We start from the raw sequence: 19,458 nt of genomic DNA on the forward strand, positions 1-19,458 counted from the left end.
AGACCCACTGCGAAATGACCCACCTACTATCTATTATGGTGACGGTATTCTAAACGGAGCATGGAAATGTAAAAGCTCTGAATGACGGATCGAAAATAAAACTACCTAATTGAAAAATACGTTGGAAAATATCATGCTTTATTTGATACATTCTAATGTGATACGCCAGAGATGCAGTCTCCATATGCAACCCAAAGCACCGACCCGAAAGGGAAAGGAGAAATGTCAGATATGCTGGAACGCAAAGCAAAGGGAAAAAACAAAGAAACATGCAGATGATGATTAAAAAGTAAAAGTCATAATTTCCAGAAAAAAAAATGGTCCGAAAAAGAGCAGTTCACCTCGGTGAACCATGTAAAGAAACCGTGTTTATGCCATCTTGTCGCCCAAGAAATGGCTGTAAGCTCCTCATTGATTCCATTGCGGCTCTATGCCTTCCCAGAACTTTGATGTCGGAGCCAAAAACTTGTGGGGTGTCATTAGAAATAACGTCCAACTCACTTATTGATTTTGCCGATGTTGGTTGTTTGTCCCTAAACCACTCGGCTTTCGCTAATTCGCCAACAGCGAGATAGGCATCGTAGTTGTCCAAGAAGACCCCATGAAGCGCATAACATGCCTCTAATCGATGGATCTCTATGGTAGAGATTTGAAGCTGATGCCATATCCACCTGTTAACAAACGCCGCCTTATCCATCTTTGGCGCCTCAAGCTCCCCAGATACGCAGGCGTTGCAATCAATGTCCGCTGGGAGCGCCTCGAAGAAGTGCACTTGCCCATCGGTCTCCTCAGGAAGCGCTGGCAGCTTAAGCGGGCTGTTGACGTCGTGATCGACTGTCCCACCATCATGTATCTCACTTATTTGGTTCATGACATCGAACTGGTATACATAATCAAGGGTGTTTTTATGTTCACCCGTCAGCAGGCCCTGCTCAGCACACATGCATTCTAGGTCTTTGGCATCAAGTTGAGCCTGGCTCAAGTCGGCCCAAATGTCTCTCCACTCCTCCTCGTAAGTCTGTAAAAACTCCCAGGATTCCTGGTCCAGAGGCATGTGTAATCGGTGCCTTTGCTCCTGTTTTCTGATAATGGAGGTATATTGTGCATCTAGATCAGCTAGTCGCTCTTGGAAAATTCGCACATCTCCTACCCTAAATAGATACTCGCGGAGCCCGGCCGGAATATCCTGGGGAGTGCTGTCGAGCGAGCTGGCGTCGTCATCGATGTAACTATGCACCATTTCCCGATGGGATCCATTATCCTGGGAAGTGGGGCTTTTTTCGCCCTGGGAGAAGTGGAGAAATCTTTCCATTGATCTAGTAAGCATATACTCTTGCTCTCTTAAGGCGTCTTCCGCCTGGTGGTAAGTATTTTCGAGTTCCAAATATTCCGCAGTCGCACGCTGCAGTAGATTATACTGTTCACTGAGAGAATCATGTCCTGTCGATTTAAAATTTGCCTGTCCATTGGATGTGAAAAGAGGGCCGAGTCTTTTCATAAATACCGCCCGCAGCTGAGCTTCCTCGTCCCGTTTGTCCCTCAGGGCCATGCGTAGCTCCCGCACATGCGAGCGCTGAGAGGATGCATCCTTTTGCTGGTTAATTAGAATGGCAACGGGGTCTGCGAGTCCACCCAGTACGGCAGGGTCGATTCCACCTCGGCTCGAGGGGACTTGTTCCAGTAGCTGATGCGATGGCTCCTGTGGTTCCTTAGATTCTCCGGGACTTGGGGAAGTAGCACTGATATCCTTACTTGGTCCATTTCCAGACGTTTCGGTACTTGGGAAGTCAGGTGTCGGTTCCTCAAGGTCCTGGGACGATAACGTGTGGCTCCTAGGAGGGTACACAAATGCTGGCCCTTCGGCGGAAGAAGCTAGGAGGTTGAAACCAGAATTTATGTCTTTATTGTCCCCACCGATATGCAGGAAAACTTTGGATCCTTGGTGGGTGCCCGTTTTTTCCGGATTAGGTGGCCCGATATGGTCGTCATATCTTTTTTCCTGAAAATATACTTTAATGAGCTCAAGGTACTTTGATTAATTGCTTCAGGATGTTACGGAACAAGGACAGATTGAATGTTGTGAAGCAAGGGGCAAAATCGAGGAATGCAAACAAAAAACCAACACGAACCCTTTGGTACTGAGAGGGGGTGTGGGAGAGTCTCCGTGAATCCCTTAATCCGAAAAATTTTAGAAAATTATCGGGAATCTTCATTTTCCTTCCAGGTTGCCATCCCCAGGTCAGAGGCCGACAACCGGCAAGCAGAATATGGCAGCTTGCTGTGAAGTGACGTGATGGCCAGGGAGACGAGGCTGACTCTGTTCTTTTATTTCGTGGGGATCTGCTTTTTATTTCGTATTCTTTTTAGGCGATTTTCGGGAAACCCCTTTTTTTTGTGCCATGCCAGTCAGGAGAAACGAACGATGCGACGTGTCGGGCGGACAGCGGCACCAGCATCGGTAATTTTCTCCTTATATTGGATAATGAGTTAAGGCCCCCGACGTCATAATTTGGGGTGATCGAAAAGATTTCTTATTATCTATTTTTCCTACTTAACCACCAACTATCTTCCTCCTGACCATATGATATCGGGATTTCGGAGACGAAAGATGCATCACACCGACAAAAATGATAGGTGGATAGCTTCGTAAACTGCGGCTTGTCACACCCCTCCATCTCGATAATATTCCATCCATGCATTTCATGCGTCCAACGGAGTCATCCCTGTAACACCCCCCGTTTGTTTGGAGACACACTAGCAGGGGTCCAGGATCCGGTCAAGAGTTCTCACAGGGCCCCACGACTCTGACGGCGTTTCACGATCCGTCCCTTCTTATCCGTTTCGCAGGAATGAACTGTCTTAGTCTATCGGCTCCTGTGGGCCACCGAATCATCGCACGCGGGACGACCGCTCGGTTGGGTGCTGATAGCGCAACGTGATTGCTGGCCATCCTCACTTGCAGTCCAATCCATCTCCACTCCGGCCCTCCTTGCTGTGGGGATCTTGCTAGCTGTATGACTATTGCAGAATTAGATGCTTGCGGACCGGGGCCACCTCCAATAGAACATCCCAGATCTAATCGATGCCAGCCTCGTAAATGGCAAGCGGTAGTCGGTCAAGAGTGTCAGCTGCTCGTCGGGTAGTAAAAAGGACGAACGTGTTATGGAGTCGCAGAGCCTCATGAGGGGAGCAAGATGAGGAGATCGCCATTTAAATAGATTCTCCTCAGCCCAACACCATGCACCACTTCCACGTTTTACCATCCTTCTGAGTACATATGTCTGTGTTGTCAAAGGGGACTGAACGCGGTCCATAGGGCAATCTACAGCTGTCTGCCTTACCATTGCCTTTTTCTGTTCTTTTCTTTTTCCTTTTTCAACATAGGCGAAGGAAGTATCCGAGAACATGCTTGAAATATGCCCGATCGTTCTGTGAATAGCGGTAGGGGACATGGTTCCCACTACAATGGTGAGGTCTTCAGTGCTTCGAATGGTCAACTATCTTCCTACTACTTCCCATGCTGACCCCCTGTTACCAGATAATCAGATCTATTATAGCCAACATTCAAATGCACAGGCCTATGGCATGGACCCATCGTAGGTACACGCTAATTAAGTCAACGCTCGAGGCTAACTCCACTCCAGCGAACCACGTTCTATAAACTTACAGCCACCGGTCTATTCACAAAGTGGTTCAAATCCTCTGTCCGATCCTGGATACTATTCAAACCCAAGAGCACACCACCGTGGTCACTTCACTCACGCGCCTAAGAATACAGCAGACGTGCGGGATCCGAGAAGAAGATCAGATCCGAGATCCGCGCCCGATCCAAGAATCTCGCAAACTCTGACTTCAAATGTATACGGTGTCTCTTCGCGAACCTTTCCGACAAGATACGGGTACGTTGGCCTCATAATATACAGCAGTTGATGGGTTAACTAATCCGCCATTCAGGAGCTCTGATCAGGGCGTCTCTTATGAACCGCGTTCAGCGCCTCAATTTTACCCCCCGGGACATGAGGAACCTATTTCTCACTTACAACCCGGTGTTTCTGGACCATTACCCCATGCGCCACGTACTACTGGAGGATTCGTTATCGGTCAAGCTCCCAATTATGGAACTAGTATGAACCAACTGTCAGCCATGATGGGAGATATGAGTATGAGTAGCTCAATTTCCCCAGTGAGTGGTGCAAAATAGAGCCAGGAAAATTATCTGTCTAATCTAATGCAGGCCCCCTCTCGAACACCTACACAAATAATCTCAACAGACAACACAAGCCAATCCAGACTCGATCCTGGTGCGTATCATAAAGTCAGTGTATCCAGCTTCGCATCCTTACATGTAACTAGGCTACAAACGCCGAGCTAGAAATTTCTTCACTCGCGGAAGGGTAAAAAGATCATGCGTATGGCTTTACCACCGGCACTTATCTAACACGAACCTAAGGTTTTTTCCGTCCTCTGGCATGAGAATCCGGGCTCGGTAACTAAAACCAATGCCACCTCGGTCTACGAAACTGCGTATGGAGAGCAAGTCTTTAGTCGTATCCGTCGGATGGTTGTGATCAAGGAATACGACCATTGCGCCTGGTGCTTGTATGCATTACACCAACACCCATGGAACATACTGACCATTCAATTAGTGCCATATATACGTACCGCCAAAAAGGCGTGGCTAAAAATGCGGCAGACGCATCAAAGCATGCTATCATATATACGCAGGGCACTCGTCCAGTTCGAGCACATGGAGAGCCGCCGATGCTGCCTGAAGCTTTGGAGGTCCAAACCCATAACTTGGAACATAGGCTTGACCCGATGTCAAGATTAAATTTTGGCAAGCTCTTCACTGTTGAGCATAATGTGAAGGTGCTCCATATTGGGAAAATCGCCGAGCGTTCGATGGACGCGTTTTTGGATTACGCACGCTGCGAGCTAGCCGTCTGACATCTTTTTCTTCGTCATGATTCTTTTGGAGATATACGTTCGCAGCGCATCACGGAATAAACGACCAAAAACGAGCGGAAATAGCATAACAGTTTATGCGCACTCTGCAATTACGTTCAGATTGAGATCCAGCTAACCTACTATACGATTTAATCCCTTGACGAAAGGGGTTCATAAGAATGACAGCCACGTGACGAGAACTGATTCGTCTAAAATATAATGACAATATATGACTGAAATTGCTCTTTTGTTTAGTCTTGGCAATTTTCGTGCCTATTATCTGCTACGTTCCGCCGATTTTTCTTCTACTATCTCGACATATTGATTGACTGTTTCTTGATATTCCAGAATGGACATGTATAAAGCTTCATTGTAATTAATCATGCGTACATGAAATTTAGTTTACGGGCCCTATATTCAGTTCCCTGAGGCTGTTCTATACATGTTTGGTAAAGCACGTTTTTGGAATAAAGCTTCTATGAATTTTCCATATTACCATTCCGTAATTCCACTCTCGTGAATATTATTGATGGATAAGCCATGCAGGTAAGCCGTAGATAAAGTCCAACGCTATGTGACGCAAATTCAACCTGCCATGACCCTACAGTGGACCCCAGCATAAGTTCTTTTAATATGAGAGTACGGAGTAAATTATGCATCTACATAAGAAAGCTTATCGATAATCTATCGATAACATCACGTGTGCAGCCATAAAAAAATACTGCCTCGGAAATTCTCACCGCCCGACAGATTTTCTAAGCCACTTCGAGAGGAAGAAATCTCCCGGTCAACGTCCGCTCCAACCAACAGCTCAAACAAGCCGATCGTGACCATGAAACGCAAGCTGGATGCTAACGATGTTCCTTCTCCGGAGGCTGGCGATGATACTGGCAAGCAGGATGTCGACAATCTCGACTTTGAGAGTCTCAACCTCGACCCGCGCCTGCGCCAAGCCCTGATCAAAGAGAAATTTACCAAGCCTACTCTGGTTCAAGCGAAAGCGATTCCGTTGGCACTAGAAGGGAAAGATATTCTCGGTAAGATTATTATTATTGTGTGCGGGCCTTGAAATACTCTAGGTGCTGATCCGACTAGCTCGCGCAAAGACCGGCTCTGGCAAGACTGCCGCCTATGTTCTTCCTATTTTACAAACGATTCTCCAGAAGAAAACCGTACGTAACGTTATAAATCCCCAGGAATGTAATACTTATGTTCTGACTCTTCTATTTACAGAATGATCCCTCGCTGAAGGCTACTACGGGACTCATCCTTGTCCCCACCCGAGAGCTTGCGGAACAAGTCCAAAAAGTCATCACCACCTTTGCTACCTTCTGCGGAAAAGACGTCAGGTCGGTGAACCTGACGCAGAAGGTGTCCGATTCAGTCCAGCGCACGATGCTAGCCGATTACCCCGACCTCGTCGTATCGACACCCGCACGTGTGATAGCTAATCTTGGTAGTTCTGCCCTGTCACTCGAAAATCTTACCCACCTTGTGATCGATGAAGCGGATCTAGTATTGTCATATGGATATGACGAAGATATAAATGCGCTTTCTAAAGCCATCCCTCGTGGAGTCCAAACCTTCCTCATGAGTGCTACCCTGACCTCGGAGGTGGATACTCTGAAGGGCTTGTTTTGTCGGAGTCCTGTTGTGTTGAAGCTGGAGGATAAGGATGAGCAGGGTGCCGGTGTCAGTCAATTTGTTGTCAGGTATGTGATATTTGCATCTTTCCGTTCTATGTCTGTCTTATGTTTTACTGACGTGTTTGGTCATGCAGATGTGCAGAGGACGAGAAATTCCTGTTGACGTACGTGATCTTCAAACTGCAGTTGATCAAAGGAAAGGTCATCATCTTCGTCGGAGATGTGGACCGCTGTTATCGCGTGAAGCTATTCCTCGAGCAGTTTGGAATCAAGAGTTGCGTGCTCAACTCTGAGCTTCCCGTCAACTCCCGTCTACACGTTGTCCAGGAATTCAACAAGGGCGTCTACGATATCATCATTGCCGCCGATGAGCAAGAAGTGATGGGAGCGCGGAAATCGTCCAAAAAGTCCAAGGATGCGGAAGAAAACGAGGGCGGTGAAGCCGCGGGCTCTAGCGATGAGGAAGAAGGCGAGGCCGAAAAGCCTCGTGATGACAAGCGCCGAAAGGTATCTGGAAAGAATAAAGACTACGGAATTTCGCGCGGAATCGATTTTCAGAACGTCGCCTGTGTCCTGAACTTCGATCTTCCCACCACTTCGAAGTCCTACACGCATCGCATCGGCCGTACCGGCCGAGCCGGCAAGACTGGTATGGCGTTATCTTTCGTCGTGCCCGCCGACCAATTTGGCAAGCACAAGCCCACCTCGTTCCCCTCCGCCAAGCATGATGAGACCGTGCTGGCCAAGATTGTCAAGCGCCAGGCGAAGCTAGGGCACGAGGTTAAACCATATCACTTCGAGATGAAGCAGGTGGATGCGTTCCGGTACCGAATGACTGACGCGCTGCGCTCAATCACCCGACTGGCTGTGCAAGAAGCGCGTGCGCGTGAGATCCGTCAGGAGCTGATTAAGAGCGAGAAGCTAAAGCGTCATTTCGAAGAGAATCCTGAGGAGCTGCGTCAACTGCGGCACGACGATGAGCTGCGTTCGGCCCGCATCCAACCCCATCTGAAACATATCCCTGAGTACCTGATGCCGGCTAAGGGTAAGAAGGGCATCTCCAGTGAGAACGTGGGATATGTTGGTTTCAGAAAGACCAGTGAGAACAGGATTCGAAAGGCCAGGGAGAAGAATCGCGGTAAGGGCAAGGGCCGGAATTATGCCGGAGTGAAAAAAGTTGATCCTCTGAAGACATTTAATCGTGGTCGGAAATAGAGACGTACCGGTACAGATTGTGAGACGTCCTGTTTTCACCTATATGTACATATTATGTTGCCCGCGATGTAGTCGTTACTTATAAGAATAGACCTCCTTATATGGGTTGGAATTTGCTGAGTGACCTCACCACATGTTAGTGCACCTACGCACTTCAAATACAGCACATCCAGTATCCAAAGTATTATCACAGAATTATAGAATGCCTTGCAGTCCACATAAACATATCCCACTGCACAGAGCAATACACTATCACAAGTCTTTATTACCCCTTCGTTACCCGGCATAATCCTTCACTATCCCAGCCTTCGCTCCCAACTGTTGTCCTTGCGATGAACATCTCATCCTTGTCCCAGACACGCTTTATCTGGGATAATCTCTCGTAATTTTCACCCCAGAAAGCCTGTTGGAAGAAAGGCTCGTTGGGATCCGCGGTGTTAGAGTATGACCCCATCTGACGATGAATGGTGTCTATAGATCGAAAAAGTGGCATAACCGAATTTGTTAGCTCAAACTGAGCCTGGAACTGCATTTCCGGTGTAGGGCTGGGTGAGAGGTTTTTGTGGAGCGTGAGCAATGCAATTGAATTTTTCCAGGATGGGTGGAGAGCAGTGCCGACTGGATCTTTGTGCATCGCACGTCCTGCAATCAAGTCGATTTCAAACGAATCTCCTACCCCCAAGTTAATCTGGGATAATATGCTAACCATTCTAGACGGCGCTTCCGTCGACGTCAGGAATTGCCTAGAAAGTAGCACAGAGGCATCGTAATCACCCCAGCCAACACTCTGTACTGGACGTTTCATGTAGGAGTAACTTTGCAAGAAATTTCTTGTGAGATTATATGGTATCCCACGTTCCTGTAGAGCTGAATACAGCTCCGCCAATTTATTGTCTGCTGCCGTTGCGTTGTGGGTGTCCGTAAAGACTAGCTCCATTGTGACAAGGGCATTATTGCCTGACATACGTGTTATACCAAGGTTGCCACTAGTCTTTCCATCATGGATGGTAGGGATTAATCTTAACATGTGTGTCGCAACATCCCACAAGGTATGGCTGCCCTTTGCCGAGCCGTTCTTGTACGAATCGGGAACAGTTATCTGAGTGACATGGTACAACGCCGGAAAGTCGTCAAAGACACGGACCGTACTGCGAACCGCGACACCGAAAGTGCCACCACCCCCTCCCCTCAATGCCCAGAACACATCCCGATTCTGGAATTCGTTCGCTACCACGAGGTCGCCCTGCGTGTGGCATCAGTCCTCCGTTATAAGGTATAAACTCACCTGCATACTCACCGCCGCTGTCACAACCTCAAACTCTAGTGCATGTTCTGTTGCAAGTCCATAGATTGCTGCGAGGGAAGATAGGCCCCCTCCTTGTAGATATCCGCCGGCCATGCCTACCGAGGAACAAAGGCCAACCAGGGGGACGTATCCATTCTTCACGGCATCTTTTGAGAACTCTGATCCCAGTGTCGCTGCTTCAAGGGTAGCTGCTTTCCCAAGAGATTTATGTCCACCACGGGGAACAAAGTGGTCTGTGTAGTTAATTCCCTTAAACTTACTCAGGTTGATCTGAAGAGAGCTTGGGCCGCTTGATCTGCCAGTCATATCATGTCCTGTATTTCGAACGACAACATGGATGTTGCGAGCCTTTGCAAAACTAAGGGACTTCTGAATATCCCCAACCGTCTGGGCCAAAACGGCGTATGGAGAGATGCGGCCTTGTTTGCAAGGCCGACTTCGAGGTGTATCGAGATAGCAGTCCTCGTTCTCTTCCGGTAAGGTTTCCCAATTCGTCCACATTAGAGCGCCTAACGAACAGTTCAGCATATGTCATATAAGAAACCCCTCATGAAAACTGCATGATAAATGGATCGTCGTGTACCTGGCTGTGAGAGTCGCCATTCCGGGTCGCTCGTACGGGCGATCGCCTCTTTGCAGCTTTCGGTATCAAAAGCACTTCCATGGCATACATCTCCTACCGGTCGAACGCGCACCAGGTTCCCATTTACGGAATCGTTAAGGGACTTCCAGCCCTCCTCAGAGGGCCAGCAGAGTTCATTGAGCCGACAACGGCAGGCAGTGCTCAATGCTTGCGCTGTAACCAGTTGAGTTGCAGTGGATAACCAGATTCCCAGATACAGAAGGTTCATTTTGAAATGTTCTCGGGGGGTTGCGTCTTGTGAATAGGCTTATGCCTTTTCTTTTGCATTCTCACTCCATACTTTATATAACCACCCCTGTTTAGCGCACGGAAGGGGAAGAAAATAAATCATGCCATCCGGGTCCAAGGCAGGACGCCATTTCAAAAGAAAATATCAAGCAAATATAACATGTGCTTACGACTACTCTGCAATAATTTCTAAACTCGGGAGATTTCTGCCTCTAAGCAGCCCATATCTGCTGATTACTAAGTTAATGATATGGACAGTATCCTTTTTTCTTTTTGATTTTGTTTGATTCAGCATTGAACAGGCAAATCACTTAGACAAAGCAAACATAACCCTCCGGTCTTGGGCTGAAAATAACATGGCTCTGGAAGTCTGATATATGTCTTAATGTTTTGTGCTGTCAATTTTGTCACATACCCTTACACATTCCGTGATATTTTTGGGGGGACAAGGGGTTTCTATCTATTCAGACTCTGAGGTGTGCATCTTTCAAGGCTAGACACTTGAGACAATGAACATGAATAAGAAGACGGGAGATTGTGACGAAGCATTCAATTGTAAATAATCGTACGTGGCGTTCAATGATAAGTTCAACACCCTTGTTGTGTGGCGCACGCTTTGTGATGTGGTATCCAGCTACGGAGTGAAGTCTGAGAAAAAGGGATCCATTGTTACATATCATTCTCAGATTCAACAGTCAAGTAGGCAGCATGATAAGAATCTCAGCGGACGTCTAGTATATGGTCAGCACCCAAATGCTTGTAAGGGTGAAGGCTGAGGTGTTGAATATGTACACCACAACCCAGGGGGCAAGGCAATGTCTGGACGTATTGATGCGGTCGTCGGCCTATGTGGCGTTTGTTCTAATTCTGGATCACACTGTTCACACCGCAAAGACTCAATTGGAATTCTGCCGACTGTAGGTGTGCCGCTTGGATATCCAGAGGGCTGATCTCCAATGTTTGTCTTGCAATAACCTAGTTTTATCCACACTATTTGATTCCATGGGGAAAGTTGACCGTGACAACCAGGATAGGGAGTTCACTGCGTTCAATTTCCACCTTGTTCACTTTTGACTAACTGCAGACGCCTGGCGGATATCGTATGTAAAAGCGAGAGTATATACACAACAAACGTCCAAGCATGAATCCATCATAAGCATATATATGACCATCAGGGGAGCAGTTGATGATAGTCTGGCCCTAGCAACTCTCTGAGAGCTTCCTCTTGCAAGTCTTCCAGACCGAAAGAGAAACGCATCCATTTGCAGCGGCCGTCCCTCCGTACACGAAGAACCCGCTGTTGAACCAATTTTGCATCCTGTACTGCATTCCGATACTGTTCTATATCCTTGCGGCGTCTATACTTTATCCGTTCTATCTCCACATCCCACGGGAGGTCTGTAGCATCCGACGATGTCTCATTCCTAGCGATAAACGGAGCATGGATGGAGGCAGCGAGGGACCGCGTCGACGACGAAGGAAACTCCCCACGCAGAGACGAGTCAGCCAGCTGATCATGCTGATCAGCTGGATTCGGCAAATCGCTATCATCAATATGAGGAAGCCATCCTGGTCCCAAGCGAACAAACTCAATATCCCGCCATGATCCATTCCACTCGGGGCCGGTAGTGTATGGCCCACCATCTGGACCAGTGCCTTCCCAGTTCAGTGCAGGGGCCCAGTCGCTGCAGCCTTCGAGGTCGAGCCATTTAAGGCAGTATGTTACCCGGGACAGCCTGCGCAGTATGCCGGCCGCTTCGGCCCAGTTGTTTTCGCTGGAGGCATAATTGTCCGTCCCGCTGTAGGAAAAAGTGAGGGAACTGTGGGTAGGATGCCGGATACGGGCATGGGCAACGTTCGGAGTAACCGTGGGGACGGGCCAGTGCGCAAGGGAAAGATGTGTTATGGTGGAAAGGCGCGATAGTAGTGTGATAAGAGAGTTCCAGGTTACAGCTTCTGGTTTCGGATGCGCGAACGATAGGAAGCGTAGGTTTTCAAATCGAAGGCCCTGTGTGAGCGTTTTAGACAGAGTGCTGGGAGTCGATTGAGGTTTTTCCTCGGACTCATCCTCCCAAGATGCCGGGACAGGGTTTTCCAATTTCTGCCTCTGCGCAGAAGTTTGATTCTTCGAGACGAATAGATTGGTAGATAGCTGCTTGAAACTCATCCAACGGCCTAGAGCAGAGCCGAAGTCCAAGCGGGCTACCTCAGAATCCGTGTCCTTAGGTTCGATAATCTCGCCATCATCGCCTAGGCCATGCTGTCGGCTTCTGTTAAACAAAGGGTGGAGGCCCTGCATGAACTGAGCGAGGCGCTGGTCCCTTGCATAGAGAGCGATATAACTGAGTAATAGCTCTCTGATACGTGTAGGCAGGATCTCGAGGAATTTCCCGTCATATGCAACATGCCAGATCCAATTTGATGCCATAGATTTCAACACAGTATGTAGCAAGGTATCTTTCCCCGGGAAGGTCGTCCCAGGTAGGCGTTCCAGGCGATAGATGAGTCTTTCCATCTGAGCGGCGTGAATGTCAGAGTCATTCCCTGACTGACTCTCACTCTCGGTATTTCCTAACAGCCAGCTCTCAGGGGGTGGGGGTCCCGCGATTCGTCTGGATCGTCCCCCGACTCCAACGCGACGACTCCCGGGACGCGGACGGGGAGGTGGTGTTTCCGGCAGCTCTAGGACATTGCGCAGAGAAGGGTGCACGGAACGAGGAGCTACAAGCCTTGACGGGCTTCTCTGGCTATGCTCCGAGGGGGAATCGGACACTTGGGTGCGGCGTAGGTGATCGATCAGGTCGTTGACAGACGGTTGAACGTTACTTGACGACGACGGGGATGTGCGTGAACGGTCATGGTGATCACGTCTCGAGTGCGAAGCGAGAGAGTGATGGGCAGAGCTGGCTGGTTTTGCAAAGACGGTCTTCTGATGTTTTTTGGGCATCCCACTAGCGATGCGAAGGGAGAAGGTTGTGGTTGGAAGGACGGAAGTTGGGGAAGCTCCCTGCTGACATTGTCGGTCTCCCGCCACCCGCGCGTAGATGCCGAGTCACCACCCCGCACAAGAGTGCCTGCTGTACAGTTGTCTATCGAAGATTCTATAAGTTACAAATAATACATAGGAGTTGCAAATGGGTATCAGGCCGGGATCATAAATCCCTCACCCACGAATCATCCTCCATCTTGCCTTCTCGCTTCGGCCCTTCTCGTATCCACGTCTCTACCAGACCTTCCTTGGGATCCTCGTCGGGCAATCCGCGAGACCGTCGCACATCCAACACGAGCTCTCTCACCTTCTTGGTGACCTCCTTGCGGAGCTCGACAGCCTCTCTTCCGTAGAGGAGCTCATCGTTCAGAACACCAACGGGCAAATCGCGCGTGTCGGGAGCCCTCACTTCGGCTTTCGCCTTGATCTCCTGCCACCGTCTCCTCATCTCACCGAAGACGGCCTCTGAGTCCACCTTCTTCCCAAACGTCACGCTTACCTCCTTCCCGGGACGCGGGAGGAAGCGCGGAAATTCCCGACTCTCGTGCATCACCTGGTCGAAGCCTTCCAGCCAAATGGGCACGACATCCGGGCATTCGCTCGCTTCCAGGATAAGGCGCGCCACGCCCCATTTGAAGTAGCGCATGGTCTTATTGGGCGCCTGGTGAATCTTCCCTTCGGGGAAGATATGCATCCAAGAGTACGAGTTACAGGCGTATGCGGAGGGCGCAAGGTGGGAGTCTTCTCCGTCGGTGGTGTAAGCGGTCGGGAGGTCGGAGAAGGGGTCAACGCAGATATTCTGCAAACTCCAATGCTGCCGTTCAGGTCGGGCCTGTTGATGCGGATCGACGGGAAAGGGGCCCTTGGACAACAGACGAATGGCCTGGGTCACGGCAGGTTGTGCCAGGCCGCCGTGGGGGGAGTGGGCGAGGCGATGGGTCGGAAGGACTTGTCCCATGGTGAAGAACAGGGACAGGGGCCTTGTAGCGCAAACGTAAGAGTCAGTCAAGTGCATTTTCGCCGTAATTGTTCAGACGAGTCGGCAGCATACCGGTTCTGGAAGCAAATATCGTGACTCCCGAATCCCCATCTCTTGTTCCACGATGCAAGGCTTGAGTGGTATCGCATCGGGAGAAATCCCCACATGATAGGATCATCCATTCTGCTCGGGTCAGTGCGCACTGATGCTGTCGAGTTCAACGGGGTCGCCTCAGTCTGGTCCGAGGCGCATCGCACGTACGTACACGCTGGTATGGTTGGAGACTGGGGGTTGCGGGGGAGAGGTTAGCCCTTACGAGCAGCCGACATGGAGGGGGAAATGTACATACCAGTAAGCAAACCTCTTGTTCGCGTGGACGGATCCCGTCGTGACTCGAGAAGTTCGAGAAACGAATCCAGACCATGAACTTCAGGGCGACTGCAAAGGAAGAGAAACGAGCGGCAGAGCGCAGTCACGCCGAAGATGGTCGTAGAGGACATGGCCCTCCAGGCCAACGAGGGCGATTCCGCCGTTACGTCGGAATCCATGGAGGCATACATGGCTCAAGCGAGCTATAGATAATCCATGGAAGAGACTGTGCACCAGGCCAGAAGAGAGTCAAGAGGAGGCGAGGAGAAAATTGACCCCGGATCGACAGCGTGAGGGTTGCGGCCGTCTTCATTGGGGCGATTTTGTTGGCCCGCGGAGGTTTCCCGCACGGACCAACTGGAACACCGGATTTTCCTTCGGCAACTTCGCGCCCTCCATCATCATCACCACGTCTATCCTAACCTCTCTCTGCCTTTCCCCTTTCCCCTCCTCTCCGCGGTCATGATGTTCAAACCGTCGTCGCCGCTTTTTAGCGGTCTTCTCTGGTATGTCAGATTTCCCTCCCACCAGCACCTCGGGCCCAGCGCCTCAAGACAGCTCTCAAGGCATCCAGTATCATATCGTGCCCTCGCACTTCTCTATAGCGCTTGATCGACATATTTCCGGCATATGTGGCTGACAATTCTCTTCTGAACCGATAGGAAAATCCCATGGCGCATTTCACAGCCCCAGAAGGCCCGTCAAAGGAAGCGTCTTCGGTCCGTTGACCGCGTGGTTGATGCTGTCAGTGCCGCCCTCTACAGAACCGGACAGTCCTCCAAAGCCGTCGAACGTTGGTACCGAGAGATGCCGCGCGAGGAAGAAATGATCCCAAAAGATAAATACACCATCTTTGATAAGAAGGAAAAGACATATCGCAAGGGAATCCACAGTGAGTGCCCTATCGCCAGTTGTTGGCCTTTGTCGTCAGTGGTGGATTTTTTCGCCGCAATTTTGGGGGAAGCTCTATTTGTCCGTACAGATTGCTGATCCTGTGTTTCTCCTAGAACTTCCCAAGTGGACACGAGTCAGCCAGCGAGTCAACCCCCCTGGTTTCTAAACATCTCTCATCTTCGAGGCGATTCTGCCACCGCTTCACAACACTTGCCCGGATATTACAAGTATATACTTGGGCTTTTGTTTGTACGATACACCACAGCGCATTTTGGCCATTTACTCAGAGTACCTTTACCGGAAAGGATACACCAACGGCTTACGGAGTTTCGGAAACCGGAAGAATTACACCATACCTGTATTCAATTGTTTTATTATCTCTTGAGGTCAATACCACGGCTGTAAGGCCCTCCGAAATCAATCCCCCATCTCGTAGTGGCCATGATGGGAAGGAGCCTATCGATCGAATAAGGATAAAGGTCTATGGTCACTATTTCTGATGATCAAAAGACGTAAACTTGGTCCACAGTCAAAGTTGAAGGCAACAATCAAGGCTGAACAACCAGACCATACTCCCGGTAGTCAGAAGGTTGAGTCTTGATAATAAAGAATCGTCGCTGGTTATGGCCTGCGCGATTATGCTCAATCAGGATCTTCTTTCACAGTAAACTAACAGTCAAAATATTATTCTCAGGGTAGTCGATGCGTACATGCGTGTGCGTAGTCAAATGTCGACAGTATTTCTGTTCCTCGAGGGAATAATAGATAGCAACCTGCTCCGTCTTCGTCCACGGCTCAATCTCCCTTCTCGCACCAGAACTAGTGGAGAAAGGTCCCAAATTAATAAATAGATTAAGAATATAGTGGAATGAGTATTCCTTTACTCAATGATCTCAAGATTATATTAAGACCTAGCTAAGCACGTCCCTTAGACCCCGTGAGAGGATCAAGCCGGACGTTAATCTCATATGAATACTACTCGCTATCGATTCTTCGAATTGTTCTTCTTGTCCGCAACGGCCGGAACACACTTAGCGCGACCTGCTTCACTCTGGTGCGATTGGCTCGGCCGTGATGTATCATTTTGCGGATTCGATAACCACGACGTACTCTTTGCCAGTCGTAAAGGGTTTCCTGCCAGCCTGCGCCTCCTTCGTAATACGCCCCCTCCTGGTGTCTAGAAAGACCAACTCCTTGGGGGGGTCTTCGAAGCATCCAGCACGTCGGGTCAACTTTGCCATCTGGAGGTTCTTCACCGGAACTTTCAAACAGCTCGATAGTCTTGACGAGTTTGTCCAGGCCAATGGATTTTCTGCGGTAATTGACTGCACTCCTCCATGAGTTTATCCTGGGGTAATGTGCCACCTTGCGGTCGACCTTTGGGAACTTTTTTGCTGTCCACTCCGGCATTGGGTAAGTAGTGACAAATCGTGAGTCACCCAGCTTTCGCCTTGCATCAATAGGCGTGCGACAAGGCGGGTCGTAAACAACCCAGGTTCCTTTATTTAGCCAATGATTTGGGAGCATTGCGAAATGAAACGGCCTTCTTCCCGGGCTAAGTTGGTTGGCAAGCCATTCAAGCCGACAGCTAAGAGTGTAGATCAGACGAATCTCCCAGTCATTTAAGATCTGTATGGGAATTATAGCCTGGGACAGCTCTTTTCTTATATGGCGGGTTTGCTTCTTACTGCGGTCCTTTCCATCGCCCGTCAGGGTGTTTTTTGAGAGTGGGGAAGGATTTTCGCCCACTGAGGTGCCACATGATAAGCCTGATGGTGATTTATGTACCAATTCAGGGCTGTATGATACAGGCGTGAACCCACTTTGTGCCATAACTTCCTCTTTTGTTTGTTCTCTTGTAAATGAGGACCCCGCTGCGCTTTGACGTAAAGTATCCCTATATACTGCCATCTCACTAGATGCCGAAGCTGTGGAAAGGACCTTGCGCGACATAGTCGTGGACAATTCCAAAAGCGAAGTTTGGTGTGAAGATAAGCTTGCAAGCAAGTCGGAGATAGGGCTACCAGGAGGTGCAAGAGGTCCAAGAGAACCGTTCCTGACAACACGGGGCATTTTCAGTTGCATACGAGCAGACCAGATCTGGTACTTTCGCGAACATCTCAACGTCCACAAAGAATTGGAGTGCCGGCTAGACTCCGTGAAGGCACGACCACATAATATGGTCCTTCTAGTCAACAAGCACGGTAGCGAGCTACTTTTGGTAAATAGATCATTCTTAGTAGCAGATGAGCGATAGCTACGCTTTCTTAAAATATGAGCAGACTGGCTCATGCATGGATTTCTTCGTCTATCCTGCCAAAAGAGTGTGTCGTCTGTGGAAAATACGCCGCATCTTGCAAAGCTGCCTTCCCACAAATGTCCGACGCCTCGTCGTATAGTGCGGGGTGCCTTCAGCTCACAGACGCGCGATTCATACCTTGTCTTCTGGGGCCAGTTAGTCGTCGTCTGGGGCTTAGACGGGACATATTCCCGATTGAAGATAGCACTCGGCGAAACAAGTCCTTCCGACACATCGGGGGAACATACGTATGCCCCACCATTGGTGGTCAGGACCGAATGACGAGGATTCCAAATGTCGTCAGCCGTCGCAAAACTGCGACTCCATAGAAAGATGGGTAACCATTGGTGGAACTTCTGGTTTGCTTTGTGGTTTTGCAATTCTTTCTGGCCCGGGTCCCACCAGACCCAGCGATAGTCTGGCTTGGATGACCATGTGGTCCAGCCACAAAGTTTCTGAAGGATCTGTTGTACGAGTCCCTTATTCCGTTCGTGGCGCTGCAATGGTATCCATCCGTACCAGGTTCGAGCGTAGCGTGTGGAAGGAGAGTTCCCCTGCGTGAGGACTCTCTCTCTGGTAAAGGAGCGAATAAATCGGCCAAGCTTCCAAGATAACACACCGATAATGAATATCGCAACAGTCCCCATCAGGAGTTCCAGAATGAGTCTCAGACTGATGTATTTTGTCCCAGGTGAAGGCTCTCTAGCTAATTCCGTGGATGGTCGCAGAACTCCGGGGGTCGAGGGAAACTCGCGAGGGATCGGTGCCATTTCAAAGGTATAAATGCGGCCAGATTACGGTGATGATAAGGATATGGCTGATCCGTAGTGGTACTCGGAGTGAGCTGGAGGCATTCTTGAGATGCGTCGTGTTCGATGATGAAAAGTCCGCGGAGGATGTACTGGAGAGAGGATCGGGAAGGTGCATACCGACTCCCCCATTCAGTTATCTGGGGAAGGTGAAGGTTTGAACTCATCGAATCAGTTAGAAGTAACCCCGTTGAGTGCCTCCTGTATATTGTTTTCTTAATGGATATCTACATCAATTTTTCTTTTAACTGCAAGCACTGGAATGTTTGACCTCGGATTATTTCCCTTGTTACGGTCACTTTTGCTTCATTTCACCGTCATATCTTTATTTGCAGTAGCCAATGTATCTCGTTATATTTGAAGCTCTATAATGTGACACGAACATTATCTACCAAGACATAATATACCATGTGCTGTTTTTAAGGTTAAGTCTTGGCCAAGTCACTAACCCAGCAATCTCTATGAATATCCTAAGCCCTTTTCTGACCGATATACTAATCACATCCCAATGCAGCATAGTCAGTGCCATGATGCGCCTCGTCACACCAAGAAACTTTGGCCTGACGCCCCCAAAGCGCCGCCATTCCTCAGAAAGCCCGGCATGCATCTGTGGACACGAGAATGATATCCAGTTATAACATGTGGCGCCATTATGGCCTACTGTTGCACGAAATTCCATAGGAGAAATAGTAGTCTCAATAATCACTGCAAGTACCCCACGACGGTGAAACAGCAACCCTTCCAATAATCCATGTCGGGGCTTAACGTGTCTAATTCCCGTCAACAGTGGCAATACCATGGTATTTCAAACGATGGTCAGAAGAAAGGCCTGTTTGCCTCACAGTACCAATTTACATCGGCAGCCTACCATCTCAGCTCTTGGCTTCATATGGGGATGAAGATCTGTCAGCCGCAGTGGTATAGTTATATTCAGTGTCATTATATTTCCTTTTCTGTCAAGACACATTGCGCCGGTGCGACTGGGGGCGACTTTAGTGTCGACTCCAGTCTAGTTTAGGAACTTCAACCAGGCAATCACCCAAGCACCCTGGGGTTTTCCTTTATTTTTCTTCTCCTTTCTCTTTTCGCAATGAATGCTCGAATGGTTTATTTAAGACATATAGTCTAATTGAC

The 19,458-nt window shown here is 49.2% G+C and overlaps 6 protein-coding genes across 6 annotated transcripts; 3 read left to right on the forward strand and 3 right to left on the reverse strand.

The window, feature by feature from the left end:
• Window positions 1–164: 164 nt before the first annotated feature.
• Window positions 165–2,429, reverse strand: BDV59DRAFT_168998 (uncharacterized protein). The gene is made up of 2 exons (XM_073688162.1): window positions 2,130–2,429; window positions 165–1,999 (listed from the first exon to the last, which is right to left on the reverse strand). Exons 1-2 carry the CDS (start codon window positions 2,211–2,213, stop codon window positions 338–340), a joined length of 1,746 nt encoding a protein of 581 aa, XP_073552738.1. The 5' UTR covers window positions 2,214–2,429; the 3' UTR covers window positions 165–337.
• A 750-nt stretch (window positions 2,430–3,179) lies between these two features.
• On the forward strand, window positions 3,180–5,148 carry BDV59DRAFT_168999 (uncharacterized protein). The gene is made up of 8 exons (XM_073688163.1): window positions 3,180–3,468; window positions 3,539–3,596; window positions 3,645–3,899; window positions 3,955–4,183; window positions 4,235–4,301; window positions 4,354–4,394; window positions 4,451–4,599; window positions 4,647–5,148. Exons 1-8 carry the CDS (start codon window positions 3,417–3,419, stop codon window positions 4,945–4,947), a joined length of 1,152 nt encoding a protein of 383 aa, XP_073552739.1. The 5' UTR covers window positions 3,180–3,416; the 3' UTR covers window positions 4,948–5,148.
• A 571-nt stretch (window positions 5,149–5,719) lies between these two features.
• On the forward strand, window positions 5,720–7,941 carry dbp9 (ATP-dependent DNA/RNA helicase). Its single transcript, XM_073696563.1, has 4 exons — window positions 5,720–5,984; window positions 6,043–6,119; window positions 6,181–6,659; window positions 6,728–7,941. The coding sequence occupies exons 1-4, from the start codon at window positions 5,780–5,782 to the stop codon at window positions 7,806–7,808; spliced, it is 1,842 nt and encodes a 613-aa protein (XP_073552740.1). The 5' UTR covers window positions 5,720–5,779; the 3' UTR covers window positions 7,809–7,941.
• On the reverse strand, window positions 7,903–10,090 carry BDV59DRAFT_169001 (FAD-binding domain-containing protein). Its single transcript, XM_073688164.1, has 3 exons — window positions 9,698–10,090; window positions 9,106–9,623; window positions 7,903–9,051 (listed from the first exon to the last, which is right to left on the reverse strand). Exons 1-3 carry the CDS (start codon window positions 9,963–9,965, stop codon window positions 8,074–8,076), a joined length of 1,764 nt encoding a protein of 587 aa, XP_073552741.1. The 5' UTR covers window positions 9,966–10,090; the 3' UTR covers window positions 7,903–8,073.
• A 1,066-nt stretch (window positions 10,091–11,156) lies between these two features.
• On the reverse strand, window positions 11,157–14,501 carry BDV59DRAFT_198231 (lysophospholipid acyltransferase family protein; the record flags this gene model as incomplete). The annotated part of the gene is made up of 5 exons (XM_073693117.1): window positions 11,157–12,992; window positions 13,153–13,954; window positions 14,026–14,136; window positions 14,219–14,237; window positions 14,303–14,501. 5 exons carry the CDS (start codon window positions 14,499–14,501, stop codon window positions 11,157–11,159), a joined length of 2,967 nt encoding a protein of 988 aa, XP_073552742.1.
• Window positions 14,502–14,706: 205 nt separating this feature from the next.
• BDV59DRAFT_169005 (mitochondrial ribosomal protein L31-domain-containing protein) lies at window positions 14,707–15,671 on the forward strand. The gene is made up of 3 exons (XM_073688165.1): window positions 14,707–14,828; window positions 14,985–15,214; window positions 15,330–15,671. Exons 1-3 carry the CDS (start codon window positions 14,785–14,787, stop codon window positions 15,380–15,382), a joined length of 327 nt encoding a protein of 108 aa, XP_073552743.1. The 5' UTR covers window positions 14,707–14,784; the 3' UTR covers window positions 15,383–15,671.
• Window positions 15,672–19,458: the final 3,787 nt, after the last annotated feature.

The sequence above is a fragment of the Aspergillus ambiguus genome (assembly GCF_047715705.1).
Source record: "Aspergillus ambiguus strain CBS 117.58 unplaced genomic scaffold BDV59scaffold_2, whole genome shotgun sequence".
Lineage (NCBI taxonomy): Eukaryota > Fungi > Ascomycota > Eurotiomycetes > Eurotiales > Aspergillaceae > Aspergillus > Aspergillus ambiguus.